At 29.7% G+C, this 16381-nt stretch overlaps 3 protein-coding genes and 2 long non-coding RNA genes across 9 annotated transcripts; 2 read left to right on the top strand and 3 right to left on the bottom strand.

Moving 5' to 3' along the window:
• Positions 1–353: 353 nt before the first annotated feature.
• On the top strand, positions 354–3493 carry LOC136777707 (A disintegrin and metalloproteinase with thrombospondin motifs like). Of its 3 annotated transcripts, none has more exons than XM_066734215.1 (14): positions 354–587; positions 759–819; positions 901–1115; positions 1197–1286; positions 1386–1551; positions 1636–1741; positions 1873–2002; positions 2088–2236; positions 2347–2396; positions 2506–2632; positions 2707–2853; positions 2933–3068; positions 3145–3252; positions 3323–3493. In XM_066734215.1, the coding sequence occupies exons 1-14, from the start codon at positions 522–524 to the stop codon at positions 3368–3370; spliced, it is 1599 nt and encodes a 532-aa protein (XP_066590312.1). In that variant the 5' UTR covers positions 354–521; the 3' UTR covers positions 3371–3493. The 3 variants fall into 3 exon arrangements, with proteins under 3 accessions (XP_066590312.1, XP_066590314.1, XP_066590313.1); XM_066734216.1 differs by having other exon boundaries at positions 534–587; positions 759–829; XM_066734217.1 differs by lacking the exon at positions 759–819 and having other exon boundaries at positions 435–587.
• LOC136777728 (uncharacterized) lies at positions 2445–3248 on the bottom strand. The gene is made up of 3 exons (XR_010823293.1): positions 3017–3248; positions 2690–2865; positions 2445–2574 (listed from the first exon to the last, which is right to left on the bottom strand). It is a non-coding gene; the product is annotated as an uncharacterized lncRNA (long non-coding RNA).
• Positions 3494–3538: 45 nt separating the features above from the next.
• On the bottom strand, positions 3539–5287 carry LOC136777725 (homologous-pairing protein 2 homolog). Of its 2 annotated transcripts, XM_066734243.1 has the most exons (3): positions 4387–5287; positions 3886–4312; positions 3539–3676 (listed from the first exon to the last, which is right to left on the bottom strand). In XM_066734243.1, exons 1-3 carry the CDS (start codon positions 4537–4539, stop codon positions 3657–3659), a joined length of 600 nt encoding a protein of 199 aa, XP_066590340.1. In that variant the 5' UTR covers positions 4540–5287; the 3' UTR covers positions 3539–3656. The 2 variants fall into 2 exon arrangements, with proteins under 2 accessions (XP_066590340.1, XP_066590339.1); XM_066734242.1 differs by having other exon boundaries at positions 3631–4312; positions 4387–5281.
• Positions 5288–5403: 116 nt separating this feature from the next.
• Positions 5404–12430, bottom strand: Hyccin (PI4KA lipid kinase complex subunit hyccin). 2 transcript variants are annotated; one of them, XM_066734220.1, is made up of 9 exons: positions 12130–12430; positions 11236–11503; positions 11017–11151; positions 10531–10656; positions 10243–10460; positions 10023–10169; positions 9812–9942; positions 9616–9732; positions 5404–8270 (listed from the first exon to the last, which is right to left on the bottom strand). In XM_066734220.1, exons 2-9 carry the CDS (start codon positions 11383–11385, stop codon positions 7759–7761), a joined length of 1536 nt encoding a protein of 511 aa, XP_066590317.1. In that variant the 5' UTR covers positions 11386–11503; positions 12130–12430; the 3' UTR covers positions 5404–7758. The 2 variants fall into 2 exon arrangements, with proteins under 2 accessions (XP_066590317.1, XP_066590316.1); XM_066734219.1 differs by lacking the exon at positions 12130–12430 and adding an exon at positions 11582–11903.
• A 310-nt stretch (positions 12431–12740) lies between these two features.
• LOC136777727 (uncharacterized) lies at positions 12741–13816 on the top strand. Its single transcript, XR_010823292.1, has 3 exons — positions 12741–13008; positions 13074–13346; positions 13415–13816. It is a non-coding gene; the product is annotated as an uncharacterized lncRNA (long non-coding RNA).
• Positions 13817–16381: the final 2565 nt, after the last annotated feature.

The raw sequence follows: 16381 nt of genomic DNA, 5'->3' as shown, positions 1-16381 counted from the left end.
CTCTCCTTGGATATCATTATTTTACAATATTATTTGAATGTCTTGAATTAATGTCACAACTGATAAAAATCTGCTTGACCTTGCAATACAATTTAAACCATAATAAATCAAGCCAAATAGTACACGACAGGTGCAAAAGGTTTTTATTGGCAAACGAAAAAAGCGATGATAATTAAATTTATTTTTCCTCTTTTTAATTTAATAACTTATACATTTTAGCGATATAACTTTTACACCTTTTAAATCATTATAACTATTTCTTAGAGTTATGAAAAAATAAAGTAAACATATATTATTTCTTAAGCGTGACAACCATTAAATTTTAACAATACATTTTTGAAATTATCGAGTGATAATTTAACGATAGGACATTTTGAACCTACATAAATATATCATCTGACGTCCTTGATAAGCAATTCAGTCGAAAGAAATGAGCATTAGATATTCTTCAAGAAGAAAATTATTTATACTATCAAAACTGAGCAATTTAACTTTTCAAGAGAAACCTAATTTTTGGCAAAATGCTCGAGTTTATATATTTCTTTTACTTTTTGGCATCATTGATTCTTTTTAGTAATGCCCATGAGGTAAGCTATATTTAATTATAAATATATATTTAAAAAATTAATTATCTTCAATCACAATAAAAGTTAATCTTCGCACAAAATATAGTACAGTATCTCAGTTTCTTCAAAATCACTTCTTATCGAGATACTCATACCTTTCCTCTCGATCTAAAACTAAATTCTTTCATTCAGATCCACAAGCAAATGACTCACGAAGAGGTTCAGCAAACTTTTCATACCACACGCGAAGATTGTATGTTAAAGTATGCTGATATTACTAATATTATTGTTATCGATTGTTTAGCATAACTAGACGCGATTATCTTTATTTCAGTACCAAAATACGAGACTGTTTATTTGACCCATTCTCCTATTACTACGCCTCCGTCGTATAACAGGCCACATGTAAAAATTATAAGTAACGACAAAATTATAAAATTATACTTGGAACCAGATGACGGATATCTGGTTGGTGAAAATACTCCGGCATGGATGGTCAAGTCGTATCCTACTTCTCCTCAAGGTTTAGGGTACACCAAAATTCGTAATGCAAGTATTTGGCACGCAGTTAAAACCATACAAAAATTATATACTTGAATCATTAAAATAATTCTGATTTGATCATTACAGCCTTTTGCTACCTTGATAGGCACTTACCATAATATTCCTAACGCAGCAGCTTTTACTGTGGAAAAAGATGAAGACGGACATTATCTTTTCGTCAGTATTTACATTTCTTAATTAAAGCAATGTTTTTTATAAGTTAATAAAGTTGAGTCACCGTGCGAATAATTTAAATATAATTACTCAAATGTTTAGGATGGTACCATTGGTCAGAATATCACAATTAAACCTTTGCCCGCTCGACTACGTAGGGCTGCTAATATACAGCACTTGCAAAATCAAACTCAAGACCAGATTCATACGCATCAACACATAATGATCAAACGGTCGATTCAGCAAAAAAATATCGTTCAACGCCTCAGTACGTCAGCAGATTATTAATTATATTTTTATCCGTGAAGCAATTGTTCAATATTGGTGATTTTGTGGTACACTTTTTGCTTAGATTTTCTGAAGCGAATTGACATGGGAAAATACTCGACGAGCAATCGTCAAGTACCGGACATTATCTACCCAAAAGTTTTGATTACTATGGACTTTGGTTTATACAAGTAATATGGAAAATTATTTTATTCGAAATATAGTTATATCTAAAATTACAGCTGATTGTTGTTACAATGTTGAATCTCGTTAACAATCAAAATTATATATAGTTTGTGAGTATAATATTGAAATATTTCAGCATTATTGGCAAAAACAGACAACAGGCTGTGAGATACATAACGTCACTGATGAAAGGGGTAGATTTAAGATACCGAATGTTCATTAATCCCAAAATTCGTTTCAACATTGCTGGAATAATTATTGCCCTGGTGAGTATACCAAAGGAAATTTTAGCAAATAAAGCGATCATTGAAAGAGAATTTTTTTTTTTCAATTGTAATAATTATTTTGCAGGATAAGTATGCCGTTCCTTATTTGGAGGAGAGTCGTTTAAACGATACATTACTGGATTGTGATGATGCAACCTTCGCTATGTCCAATTATTTTTATAAAGAAGACAGATTCAAGCAAGACTTTTACGACTTGGCTATCACTTTGACATCGTGTGTATTTCATTTCCACGACTGTGGTCTCAATACATAATTGCTTATTAATAATTTATCATGTACATCGGTGTATAATTAATCTTAACAAAGTTGCATTTAAATTTTAGGTCTGATTTGAGCGCTATGCGAAATGGTAGCTTGAAAACCACTATTACAGGTAAACAGAATCAATTTCTTGCTCAAATCTGTATAAACTTATATTTTTTCTATAAGAATATTAAAAATGCGTAAAATAAAAAATAATTTTGTATCATTTTCTTTTCCAGGAATAGCATTCTTAGGTGTAGCATGCCAAAGGGACCACCGGAGACACATGGCCTTGGCAGTTGGAATAGCTGAAGACAGAGGAGGATACAATGGGATTATTACCGTAGCTCACGAAATTGGACATATGTGAATATCAAGTATTGATAAATTCATTAGGAAAATAATAATAAATTATTTGAGAACCTATTTTATTTTAAAAGGTTGGGAGCTCGTCACGATGGGTCTGATTTCAATACGCAAAATTGCCCGCAAACTAAAGGCTTCATCATGTCGAGTACAGTAACACGTAGCCGTAACGTCTTGAGTTGGTCACCGTGCTCGGTTAAATTACTTTACGAATTCATAAAGTAATTATTTTGCTGAAGAAGAAATTATAATATTTATAATTATTAATTTTTATTTTAAGAATGTAATATATTTGTACAGTCAAGATAGTGCACGATGTCTTCGCGTTCCTCCATCAAACGTTGGAAAAATATTAAAAACACCTCTACCTGGTAAATCACTTACCTTGGATGAACAATGCCTACGAACTTACGGAGAGGATCACAAATCTTGCCGTGTATATTATACATGATAGCAAATACCGTTTGATTTTTCGTTTCTCATATATGCAATGACTGCCTTTTATTTTACAGGCAACTGATCCAACGGTATGTTTCGCATTATGGTGTGGTTTTAAAAACAACACATTCTGCTATTCTAGGATACCTCCAGCTGAAGGTTCACCTTGTGGTGAAAATTTGGTAAGAATGCTTGGTTCATTAAGAATTGTAACTGGTGAAAAAAATCAACTGATATCTTTTTGTTTGGTAGATTTGCCTTAATGGACATTGTCTGCCAGACACACCGGAATTCATCTAGCTTTTAAACTTTCAACGTGACCTTTTATGAAATTACAACTACTTTATCCTTATATGTATGAAGAAAGGATTAAATTAAATTATATATTAAACTCAAAAGTTAAAGAAAAAATAACAATTATAACTCTAAGCAGGAAATTAGAGTAAATGTATGTTTGGCACCAGTGACTCTTAAACCAAATAGTTATTTATTGTTTATATCGTAGTCAATAGATCTATATAGTTATTAATCAGACTTATTACGATATGTATGAAAATTGATTTGCTTGGCATCAATTTTAACTAAATTAAATATGTAATCTGAAAACTTACAAAAATAATATTAGAATTTTATATGTTGCTGTAAACTTTTAAATGAGATGAGTAATTTTTACAAAATACTCTATTTTAACATAAAAATAACTTTTAAGAACTATGAACTATAAATATGCAAAAGTTGACAAATATTCAATAAATATAATATAAATTTTCTGTATATAAATTCTGCATATTATTTTACAATCTTTGTCTCTATACCTATATCTTCAAAGAGTTCATTTTTGGTTCCTGGAAAGTTCTCTAAGATGCATTCAATAATTTCTGTACATAACCGTCTTCTTTTGTTATATTCACTAGAATATTCATTTAAGGCACTTTGTGCTTTTCTTTTTAATTTGGTTAAATCCTCAGTACCAGCCGATGCCATTAGATCATCCAATTTATGTGTTAAAGCATTTACACTTTCCTCTAGTCTAGCTTTTTCTTGCTGTGCTTCCTCTAATGTCATTGTAGACTTTAAAGATGACAGCAATGCCTCTTGAGATTTAATTTTCTTCTCCATTTCTTGACATTTACTTTCTACTTCATTTGCATGTGCCTGCAGTTCCTTATCTATTCTCATTAATTCATCAGGATCATATTTGGAATCCTGAACAATGCAATATATTTTTTGCTTACCATAAGCCTAAGGGACAAATAAAAATTAATTTAAATAAAATTTTAGTTGTAATTTACATAGAAGAGAAGCAATGACATCACCTTTTCAAAGAGTTTTTCTTTGTTAACTAGTTGGTCACACGCCTTTTGTACTGCTGATTTACCAAACTGATTTTTCAGATTGGATACAATGTCACCTACACTGTATGGTCTGTTTTGTGTTTTCATAAATTGGTAAACTTCTTCTAATGCCATCTCAACACTTGTCAAATCAATAATTAAAAATTATTTATTTTCGTATAACCTTATAAAATTAATATTATCAAACAATATAGACCACCTATCTATATGACAAAGTTAACCTAACTTTACTTATTATTGATAATTATTAATCAAGTTTATCTTTTACAATATCACAATTCAATTAATACCTTATCGGCATTAAATTGTTTATCTTAGCACACCCCTGTGTATTACGTCATTTAAATCGATACATTTCTTGAAATATTTTGATTATTTTCACGTTTTTATAGGTCATGTCATAGTCATATGCGTCACATGCTTGCGCGCTAGCGTCTCGCGAAACGCAAGCTCGCACAATTGCGCTCTAAACAATTATATTACCATTATAATACCAACTATTCCAACATTAAATCAAATAATCTTCTTGGATTTTATTAACTTTGAATGAATTTATAATTTTATAACTTCAATCATCTGCGATAAACTGGTATAACTTTTATAAGGATAAGTAAAACTTCGATCATTTTATTTTACGCGTTCCTACAATTAAACTTGAGCTTCTCAAGTTGAAAGACATTTCTTTAATTAATGTCAAACGCACATGATTATAGCAAATTAACCGCAAAATACGCAGATGTAGCTTTTATAAAGTTACACCAGTCATTCTATACCCATCAGTATTTTTATACATTTTTCAATTAACAATTCGCACTAAAATCAATATTTTCTAACACAAAGACATTTATTCTAATTATTCTAAATACACAAGGGAATTATTTAGCTTTTTAATATGATGTACTCTTATAAAACATATTTATCAAATATTTAAACAAAATATTAGAATGTGGTCTATAATAAGATAAATTCAATTTACAATAAAAATAATATATCTTTATTGGAAATAATATAACTTTTTTGTTAAATATCGTAACATTTTCATTAAATATTTTTATATAATTTAATTTGTATCATATTTAATTTAACACAACATATATTTTAGTTAATTAACATTCACTATTCATCTTAGCACTACTGTGTTTAGACAATGTTTGTTACTACATGCTTTTTTTATAGAGGAATGATTTTTTACAATTCATTAGTTAATACAGATGCACAGAGAAAACTTCTCTTCATTTTAATCATAGTTTTCATTTTATTGATTTTTTTATGATCTCTTTGTTATAACTTGATATGTCCTTTTAACAAATCATATATACTGTTTACAAACAAATAAAAGCCTTCTTTCCAACAAAATCTCAATGAATAGTAAATTATAAAGGCTATTCGTTAAACTAGTAAAGTACCGTAATATAGAAGAATGCCGCATCTGCAGCAAACACTTAGTTATGAAAATTAAAATTGAAGTTGTTACTAAAAATTTCTTAAATTGCACACACACACAAGTAATACTTATTCTGAATATTCAATTCCACATATATATAATAAGCAAGTATTCAAAAACAATAGTTGTTATTTCAAATTAGTGTTTTTCAATTTTGTATTTGCTGCTAAGCATTCTTCCATTGTATAACAGTAAAGATTCATTATACATATTTCTGTCCACCCTAATGCTAACATGATCAAACATTATAGTTTTTTGTTTAAGAATTACCTATCTAAAGATAAAAATACCACATGCTTATAAATATATAATTAAATTAATTTGTTATCTTTTAGAATTGATATTTTATGTAACACTGAGCTTAGATACAATTATCGATTTATTCTTTATATTATCAGATGAAACAAACAACTCAAAATCATTGGCAGTGTTTATACTTCGAATTGTTTCTAATAATAAATATTTAATGCTGTTCATGAATTTGGCTATTATTGCTCTAGAGTCATTATTCGATATTTGTTTTGTCGATAATTAGGAATTTTTATATGCCTAAGAATCAACAAAATCAAATACACTTACACTTTAAATGACTAGAAACAAGAACTACTTTATATTATAAGTATTGTGTAAATTAACAATTGACTTAATTACAAAGCATTAAAGGCACACAGCCTATATTCTCATATATATATGAATCCCAAAAAGGTGAATGATTAATGTCACATTTTTATTTTAGAAAAATAGACATCTAAACTCGACATATAAATTGAAAGTAACTTTTGCGGTAATGCATTAATAATTTAATATTTATGATTTGAATACATCTGTAGTTATTTTGTCTTTACGAGCTTACTGTGAATTAATAAATTAATTTTATATTATCATTTACCTTACTAATGCCAATTAAGAATTTAAGCTATTCTAAAATGAAAACATCCACGTGTACTGAATTAAGATTATGTTATATTTAAATAGAAACTTATGCATGTTTCGTTAATCATCGTTATTAATTATTATATAACTTGAATGTTCATATATAAATATAAATGTATATTATTTAATCCAATACATGTCAATGAAAATCTTGTATAATCGAGAAGAGGGCATCTATTACTTATAGAATAATTAATTTACAAATACTATAGATATCAATAAATTAATGAAGTTGATTTAATTAAATTATTTAAACCATTACCTTTACTATATTCAATTTCATCTCTACTTTAAAATACAATAAATCAAATATTTTCTTATACATCTTAAAAATTATCAACTTCATTCTTAAAAATGTTGAATTCAATTTGTTTTTTTTTCTCAGACAGATGTTTTAACAAAATAAAAATAAAATACTAAGTTATGATATTAATAAAATTAAAATATAATTGTAAATAAATTAGTAATATTACTTTTTAAAGAAATGGCTTTTTTCAATGATTAATATATTTATAATATTCTATTATTTGCTTCACCCTTATTATCTACAAATATTTACCATAATTTTATATATATATATATACCTGAATATTAACAGATTAAGCACTGAATACTTAATATAGAATTCTATGCTCCTCTCTTAAAAAATAGCTATATCATCCCAGTTGAAGAAAATATTTTGTTCCCTTTCCTAATTAATGAACCAATTGTGTAGAGATCAGTATCATAATGAGATTTAAGGAAACGTAAAATGATACATGTGTAAACATATGCATAAATATATGTATATATCTTTATAGATTCTTTTAATAAATGCTTCAAGAGACCCATTAAGAATATTTGTACAACATGTACTTATTTTTCGTATTAATAATTAATAAAGTACATTACGCGATTATAAACAAAACTAATGATTTTAGCCTATTTGTGTATTTTATACATTCTTCAAATTTGTTTTATACAGAGCTGACCTGAATAGATGAAGCCAATTGCTCTGATTCATTATGAGTTCTCATGCTAATTGAATTTTCAATGCTCGAGTTATGAATTTCTTCACTGATAAGTGAAGAGCATGCATCTGCTACTGAATTGTTATCTAACGTGTTATTCATTTTTTTGATTGTACACACATTAATATTTCCATCGTTTTCTGTTTGATCACTGTTTAACACTGAAGAACTACCTTTAGTGTTCTCTTTTAACATAGTTTGTGACCCGAACTTCTTCTCCTTCTCTTTTTCAGCCATTGTACTATGAATATTTTTCATTGTTTTTGTATCTTTTTCTTTAGGCTTCTTTCCTAGTACAGGGAAATTAGTTAGTTTAGAGGTAGTCTTTCCTTCTTTCGACTGTTTCACCGAACCCATCCTAGTAGGCTCGACCCCTTCTTGCTCTTCCGAAATGGACACCAGATTTACTTTATTTTCCGCTCCAGCATCATCTTTTCCAACTTGAATTGGTATATCATCTAAAGATGTAAAAATATTGTTTAGTTACCTTTCTTAAATGCAGTGCTATTACACAGAAAAGAAAATGTCTTATGAAAGTATCATAACATGAAATACTAACAAATAAAAGCAAAACAAATGATTTTAAAGCAATCTTAATAGTATTAATTTTTAAACAACACTTTTTCATGCGTTAAATTTAATCTTTACTGTCATGCACCGTTCGGTATTAGGTCTGTCTTGTTTTGCTGCACTAGTGCCACAAGTTATTATGAGAAATCGAATATTAGTCTTATTTTAATTAATTGTATAGTTCAGAAATGCAGCAAAAAAGAAGTTCGTTAAAAAACATCAAGTGCTAAGTGCGCATTTTTCATTTATCACAAATGGTGTCGCGGTTAAACAATTTATAGCATGTGTTTTAAAAATCTTAGCAGAAGAGAATTTTTTGCATTTGTTGTGTTACAATGGAATATTATATACAGTATATTCACGGATAGTGAAGAGATATAAAATTGATTAATTTACTAAATGATGCACACATTCAGTCTTCAATGGCTTCTCCTAGTATTTGCTCTTCTAAGACACTGTAAATATCAGGCCTGAGATTAGTTCTATTTTCACTTGATGACGGCTCATTTTTATTCGGAGTCTCTTTCACATTTTGCGATGTATTTTCTTCATCAGTAGCGTTGTTACTAATCTTTTTGCGATCTTTATTTCTTTTCGGCGATTTACTAGGCGAATTTTGACTACTACTTGGCTTTTTAAACATAACATTCGTTTTGCCAAGATCTTTTTCATCTACTTGATAATGGACCTCTTGCTTTTTATTTCTACGTTTATCATGAGCAGGTCCTGAAGAGCGTTGTTGCTTTCCTTGAACATTGCTTAACTCGTTTTCATCGACGAACAGGCTTTCATCCAGATCGTCTAATGACATATATGTGATATTCCATATTCAATTTTTTATTTAATCTTTTATTTAAATCAATACTGTGTACGGTAAAATAAAAGAATAATAACAAATTAAATTTTATTGTGTGCATCTTATTAATATAGAACCTTTCTTTCTAATGATATTGAAACATATAACATGCAGTATTCTATTACACACATACAACCACAACTGTCAAAATAACTTTATCTCATTTAAGAAAGTAAATGTTCATATTTTAAAATTGTATATGTTAATTGTTAAATTATTATATGCTACAGGTAATAAGTATACTCAATGTACCCACATCTATATGAAAAAATCATGCACAATTTTAACATAAAAATACAGTTAGCAAGTAATATTATTATTGATAGTTAATTAATAAAATTGAATCAGTAAAATATAGTTCATTTCTTTTTTCATACCTGGAAGCTTCTTAGTACGGAAAGATGCATTGGTTATCATAGATTTTGAGACAGTTGCTGTTGTTGTTGCAGGAGATGCTGCAACACTAATACCCATTGATCCATCATTTGTTTGACCTATAAATAAAATTATTTACAAGTTTTATATTTGCAGTATAGAAAATTGCAGGGTCTAACTAATATAATAAAGGCATACTTGGAGGTCCAGATGAAGCTGAATTGCGTATAGCATTTGTTACCAACATCACATCTGGGTATGTTTCATAACAAGCTCTATTATGAATATCCTCAACTGCTTGATTACCTAAATACCAGCAATCATTATACCTGCAAATCATACATAAGAAAAATGAAGCATTCTTCAGCATTTATGATTATTACTAATTATTTTTGTATCTTTCAAATACATTGCAAAATAAACTGCCTGCAAGAATTCATGAAGAAATTGGTTCGATACTGGTATGCGAGGCAAAAGCCTTGGTACAAAGCTGGACTCGCTACCATATGATGATCTCTGATGATGTCCAGGCTTTGTAAATCCTTGAGTAACCAATCTAATGAAATAATGTAATAAAGTAACTTATTGTTAGGTTTTCTATTATTATTAAATTTTTCTTGTGCACTCACTTAGTTGCCACTTTACATAATTGTTCCAAAGCAAACTTATTAATAAAACCAAGTTGTTGATTGTAAATAAAAAGAAGAGCAGTCATTACTTTTAGCCTGTTTTGAGCATTTAATGTTTCTACTTGTTGCAAAGGTCCCCAACTGATAAGTTTTGAGTTACACTCTTCAAATCTGCGAACAGCACTCTCTGTGAGAGAAGCTGGTGCTAAACTCGCAGGCTATTTGAAAGGGAATGGAATTAAAATCTAGAAATGTATAATTAACTAACATAAAAAGTAATTTACAAACCTCATGAAATATTGACAACATAGCCAAAGAAGGCAACCTAAATGAAACAGCTTTCTGTTGACCAGTTTTATCTACAACCTCCAAATTATATAGGCCAATCAATAATGTTTCCACTGTTCTACAATTCTGAAAATTTGTATTAAATTATTAATTAATATGATCTAATTAAATCATTTATGTAAATATTATCAATAAGGAGTATTCAAAATTCAAATTAAACTACTTAGAACGAAAATAGCTGTTCATGAAATAGTGCTGATTGTCTTAAATATATATTATATGATTTGTACTTATGTAAGAATGTTTTGCATCTTTTGAATGCCACAGAAATTACATAAAACAGAAAAAGCAATGATATTCTCTTATAACAATTAAAGCTGTGCCATATAATTTTAATTAGTTAGAACATTTGCATGTAAATTAGGCTTTTAAAGAAAACTTATTATTAAGAATACTTTTTGAGTTGCTTTAAAAACTGAAACAAACCTTAATATCTCCATGAGCAGCAGAATTCAAGTAAATATAAATTAGTGTTGGTAAAAACTGCAATGTAAATCTTTGCAATTCTAGTTCCCTTGATCGATAAAAATTAAATAACTGATTACATACTGTATCTACTAACTGCAATTAAAAGTTTCTGTTTAGTATATTTTATAGTACAGTGGAATAGAGCATAATTCTAAAGTTGATCAAATTTGCCCATACCTGATTATATTTATTTCTCTCTTCTAAAAGTACATAAAGTGCCCTTATAATTTCATTATCTTGAGATAAGGTTGTGGCAAATGTATGAATTTCCGATGGAGATATATCAGCACAGTCCACAAGCCACTCATTTACCAGACTCTCTGTCATTTTCTCTTTTATTTTAAGATTAAGTTTTGCATATGAATGATATAAATATCTTTAGTTGATGTAGGTACAGCTTGAAAATCATTACACAATCTCACATTTATTATCCCAGTCGAGTGATCTGCAATGATTCCAGAAAGATTCCATTAATATCTTCAGTAAATTATCATTCCAATAGATCAAAATATATATTTAAAACCTCTTTAATAATATTCATTATCTTCTGGTATTTATCCACCTTTTCCAATTTTATTAAACATCAAAGATTGTAAAATTTTTGTAAAATATATTATAGCATTTATGAATAAAGTTGCAATAGTACAGTTTCAACAGAGTTTTAATAAGATCACCGACATTCTCAAATTTGCACAAAGCTGTCAACATCGACTGCGTTCCGGTATTTACTGCCGTCTGCCATTAGTAGTCACTAGTCAGAGCAGCGAAACCAAGTGCAATCGTGCAATGTGTGCGTCATGTAAAGTAAGGATTTCGGTACCGGCAGTTAATAACAGAGCAACTATTTATTACATGTATGCCAAACAATGTCAAACTTGTCAAGATATCAAAAGTATAAGTGCTTCGAGGTCTGCTATATGAGCTAAACTTCGGTTATAATTTTAGGGCCGCTTTTTCCATGACGTGTATAAAACTCTTGATAAGTTTATTTGTTATAACCTAAGTTAATCCTTTAAATTGAATGGAATTGACAACAGTTTGCAATTTTTACCAAATAGATTAAATTTTTACCAGTAGGTGGAACAACCAGCTCGAAATGATCCAGAGCAATCCAAAGATTGCACAGCACTCACAGCACTACATGTAATTTATGTAACTTTTAACTTTGCAAGCAAATCACAAATAATAACAAGTAATTCATCACTATCCATCATCATCACGATTTTTTTGGGGAACCGTGCGACGACTGGTTATGATAAGTAATGAATAAATGTAAAGTAAACCGAATAAACGTCAAAACATCGTCAGTAAATAAACAGAAGGGCACTAAGGGCAGTCCTCGTCGTCGTCGTCGGTAGGGTTGTATAGAAAACGGCCAAATGATAATATGGCCAAATGATATTTTCGCCAAAAAACGCTAACTTCACATTGGTCAAAAGTCGGTATTGCAGATTACCGACCGAATCGTATAAATTCGTAAATTTGAGGAGCTGGCAACACTGGACTGGATATAGCTGTCATATGGGCACGTGTATGTACTACATGCAAAGTGAAAATGTCAAAATTATCAATATTTTAGCACAATATTAAAAGTTATATGCAATGAATTTATTTCTGGACTTGTCAGATAAGTTTTTTGATTTATATTTTTATAACAACTAATAAGAATAAATTTGCTTTGTGAATGTATTTTTATTTCCTCATCTATAGATGTGCAATACCTTGTATAAGATAATTAAATGCAGAAGATAGAATATCATAGGTTATACTGTCAGCGAACTATCAGAATTAATAATTTCAAGTTTATTCGATGAATGACAACAAAGTGGATACAATATCAATTACAGCCATGGCATACAATTGAAAGAATGGAATGCGGAGATTTTTATGTGAAGCTGGTATGAGTACTATGACAGGCTAATTATGGAATTTCAATTTTAAGTTTGTACTGTAAGTATATATTCAATTAATAGCTCTAATAAGATCAAATAAATTTGTGACCATATTTCTTGCAGTAAATGATGAGCAACAAAAACCACATTTAACATTATTAAATAGAAAACACTGGACACTAACATGGAATAGTACATGCTGTCATCGAATTGTGAAACTTAATAATTTAAGCAAAATGCGATTAAGGGTAATTAATATATATGTACAAAATTATTAGCAGCTCTGGTGCATAATTGAAGGCACATGATACATATGTGCTTACGAAGGAGGATACAATTTGTATAAGAAACTAACTTAATGAATGTCGTTCCTTCATTTTTAGATTTTCATTGAGAGTAAGTATATATTTAATAGTTAATTGGAATAAATGATTGTAAATATCTGAATATTTTACTTCTTATAGGTGAGCAACAAGGAAATCCTTTGATAATACGTCATGGAGAAGGATGGACACAGGGATGTACAAATATATATATGCTGGCAGTAAATTTTGAAGATGATTCTTTTAAAAGTAATGCAGTTAATTGTATTTATAATTTGGCCGGATAATATAAACATCAAGTTTGATGCAATTTTCAAGGATGCAAAGCCTAAGTGCTTTTAGAAAAAAATTATGGAGAGGTCAAATGTGAATAGAGAAAGGAAATCATCTGATTCAAATACAAATTAATTGATTAGTCACAGTGAAACAATTTACTTTGTCCTAGTAAACATTTTTTTTTATAAAAGCAATTTTAATCTTTTACAATAAATTTTAACTTGATTCAAATAATTTTTGTTACGTCTAAGTAAATTATTTCATGGTGAATATATTCAAAGCAATATTTATTTTAATCAAATAATTTCTTTTATTTGTTTTGTTTTATAAATACTATCAACAATTATTGAACAAAATAAGTTCTGTTCATTAACCTCTTTTTTTTCGAACTCTGGGGTGAAATTATTGTATCTTTATTGTCGAAAAAATTTATGAGAAATTATCTAATATGTGTAAATATGATTATTTGGAAATTTAGGTCTTTATATACTTTTATAGTTATTTAAATTGAAATTAATAAAAATAGCAATCGTTCATTTCTTCAAATTCAATAGTAATGAATATCTTAATTTTTACTCTGTTAAGAAAATTGATAATTTTGACATTTTCACTTTGCATGTAGTACATACACGTGCCCATATGACAGCTATATCCAGTCCAGTGTTGCCAGCTCCTCAAATTTACGAATTTATACGATTCGGTCGGTAATCTGCAATACCGACTTTTGACCAATGTGAAGTTAGCGTTTTTTGGCGAAAATATCATTTGGCCATATTATCATTTGGCCGTTTTCTATACAACCTCGGTAGCCATAATTCCCTGTTTTACTCACAGCAGGCTAATGACAACTGTCGGTAAAATATCATTATCATTTGGTCGGGCGGTACGCAGAACGCAGAAAACTCGCTTTGGCTGCAGCGCCTTTCTTCTGCGATCGACAGCAAAGAAACAATAGTAAATAAAATAGTGTTTCGACGACAAGTGTGACAAAGTAATTAAAAGAACCGATAATACTTTTCTGAGGACAATCATGCTGCTCTTTCTGGGTCATTATCATCAAAAATTAGAACACTTTATCGTTAAGACATTCTCCTTATTCATAACGTTTTCGACCAAAATATCTTTTAACCAAATAAATCTTGGTTTTTTTGAATAACCATCTTCAATAACAGAGGTAGACGGTGCATAGAGAAAATAGAAGTATATATACGCATGTAGTGTGGTACACCTTGTGAATATCCAGTGTCTCATAATACACTACATTATACGAATAGCAAAAAAATTCATATACTTACTGACCCGGGCAAATCCTCGATAAGTTTATAAAATTAGTTGAATAAGGAAGATGAAATTGCAAAGCTGAATAGAATTAGCAAAGCTTTAGTTATGCACAATATAATTTAATAAGAACAAGATTCGGTGAAATAATAATAAATAAATTAGAGAAATTTAATAAAAAATTGCAATAATAGCTGCATTTTCGCAAAATTTATACGCTGCATGAAAATTCCTTACGCATCTGTTTTCTTATTTCTGCATCTCACACATTGTCTACAGAAATATAAATTGTCACTTGCTCCTAGCTCACTCGACAGTCGCGAGGGCCGCACAAGTCCGGACTGAAATTCTCCCAAACCCCCCTCTTTACAGTTGAGTCAGGAAGCTGGATACAACACTGTTTCTCGAAGATAAACTATTCTTATATTTTGTTTACTTGGGAGAAGACAGAGAGAAGGGGAGTCCTCTCTCTGCTATAATATTTATAAAATGCTAGGTATTAATTGTAGCAAGAGGCGCCATGAATGAGACGTTTTCTTTATTACACGCACGTGTGTGGTAGCGGGAGTAATACATACACTTATTGTTAATGATATGTCGACGGTGTTCCTCTTAATAATTTGGCTGCTCGTTACAATTTGAGAAGAGGAAAATATGCACGTGTATGTATTTCAAGGGGACCCGTTTAAATAAGTCTTTCGTGAATAATATCGGTTGCGCTAAAAATACGAATTTCTTCGGAATTGCTGCTTATACCAACAATAAAAATACTTCTCTCGATTTCAGTCTGCTCAACTGATAATTTTTACTAAACGTAAGAAAATAAAGCAGACGCTAATAGCACACAAAAGATCCTTCTTTATTGCTGTAGTATAGTATATTATACTACTATATATATATATATTTATACGATCAACCAACTAACAAAATAAGCTAGACAACAGTCTTAACCTTGTACGCGTACCTTTTTAATGTGTATTCTTATTCCGTTTTTAGAGATCACGGTAAATCAATCTTACAGAGTTAGAATCCCATGAGTGATCGGGTAAGTCGAGACAATAATTACAATTTACTCCTCGTCGCTTCTAGGTTTAACGATAACGCGTTTTGTATCTGTAAGGTGTGTATCGACTGTTCGCTCTCTTACATCGAATTGCGCAAATCATTCAACATACTTGGATTGCTCCAGTCGATACGCGCACCTCTTAATTTATAATAGAAACACGAATAGTCGCTGCTGCCCTTTTTCGATCAACTATAAGCTTGGACACACATCTTTACGCGATTAAATCTATATTATAAGGGTCGATCTATCCTCCTTCATATACTACATATATATATATATATATATATATGCTTCACGAGCGCAAGAACAGCTACCAATAAGGGATAACTTGGCACTTTTAGCGCAATGGATGTGCCGGACCATTACTCACTTCAGTATTATAATCAATTACAGTTTTCTAAATAAATCTTTTTGTACATTCAACGCAATTATTTTATAATTATAACATATATTGATCTCGGTCGTCGCGAGCACGCCTGATTCGGCGT

The sequence above is a fragment of the Prorops nasuta genome, unplaced genomic scaffold (assembly GCF_024137725.1).
Source record: "Prorops nasuta isolate Cenicafe-Biocafe unplaced genomic scaffold, Cenicafe_Pnas_1.2 PNAS00011, whole genome shotgun sequence".
Lineage (NCBI taxonomy): Eukaryota > Metazoa > Arthropoda > Insecta > Hymenoptera > Bethylidae > Prorops > Prorops nasuta.
The sequence above is the reverse complement of the archived record's forward strand: the minus strand, read 5'-3'. Positions and strand labels throughout refer to the sequence as shown.

Bases quoted from the DNA above. Each gene is read 5' to 3' on its own strand.
- LOC136777725 (XM_066734242.1), bottom strand. From the start codon at position 4,539: ATGGCATTAGAAGAAGTTTACCAATTTATGAAAACACAAAACAGACCA. The intron at 4,313-4,386 runs GTGATGTCATTG...TTTGTCCCTTAG, and splicing joins AAGAAAAACTCTTTGAAAAG to GCTTATGGTAAGCAAAAAAT.
- Hyccin (XM_066734220.1), bottom strand. From the start codon at position 11,385: ATGACAGAGAGTCTGGTAAATGAGTGGCTTGTGGACTGTGCTGATATA. The intron at 10,461-10,530 runs GTTTGTAAATTA...CCTTTCAAATAG, and splicing joins TGTTGTCAATATTTCATGAG to CCTGCGAGTTTAGCACCAGC. The intron at 9,733-9,811 runs GTATGCCTTTAT...TTTTATTTATAG, and splicing joins AGCTTCATCTGGACCTCCAA to GTCAAACAAATGATGGATCA.
- LOC136777707 (XM_066734215.1), top strand. From the start codon at position 522: ATGCTCGAGTTTATATATTTCTTTTACTTTTTGGCATCATTGATTCTT. The intron at 820-900 runs GTATGTTAAAGT...TCTTTATTTCAG, and splicing joins TCATACCACACGCGAAGATT to TACCAAAATACGAGACTGTT. The intron at 3,069-3,144 runs GTATATTATACA...TTTATTTTACAG, and splicing joins AGGATCACAAATCTTGCCGT to GCAACTGATCCAACGGTATG.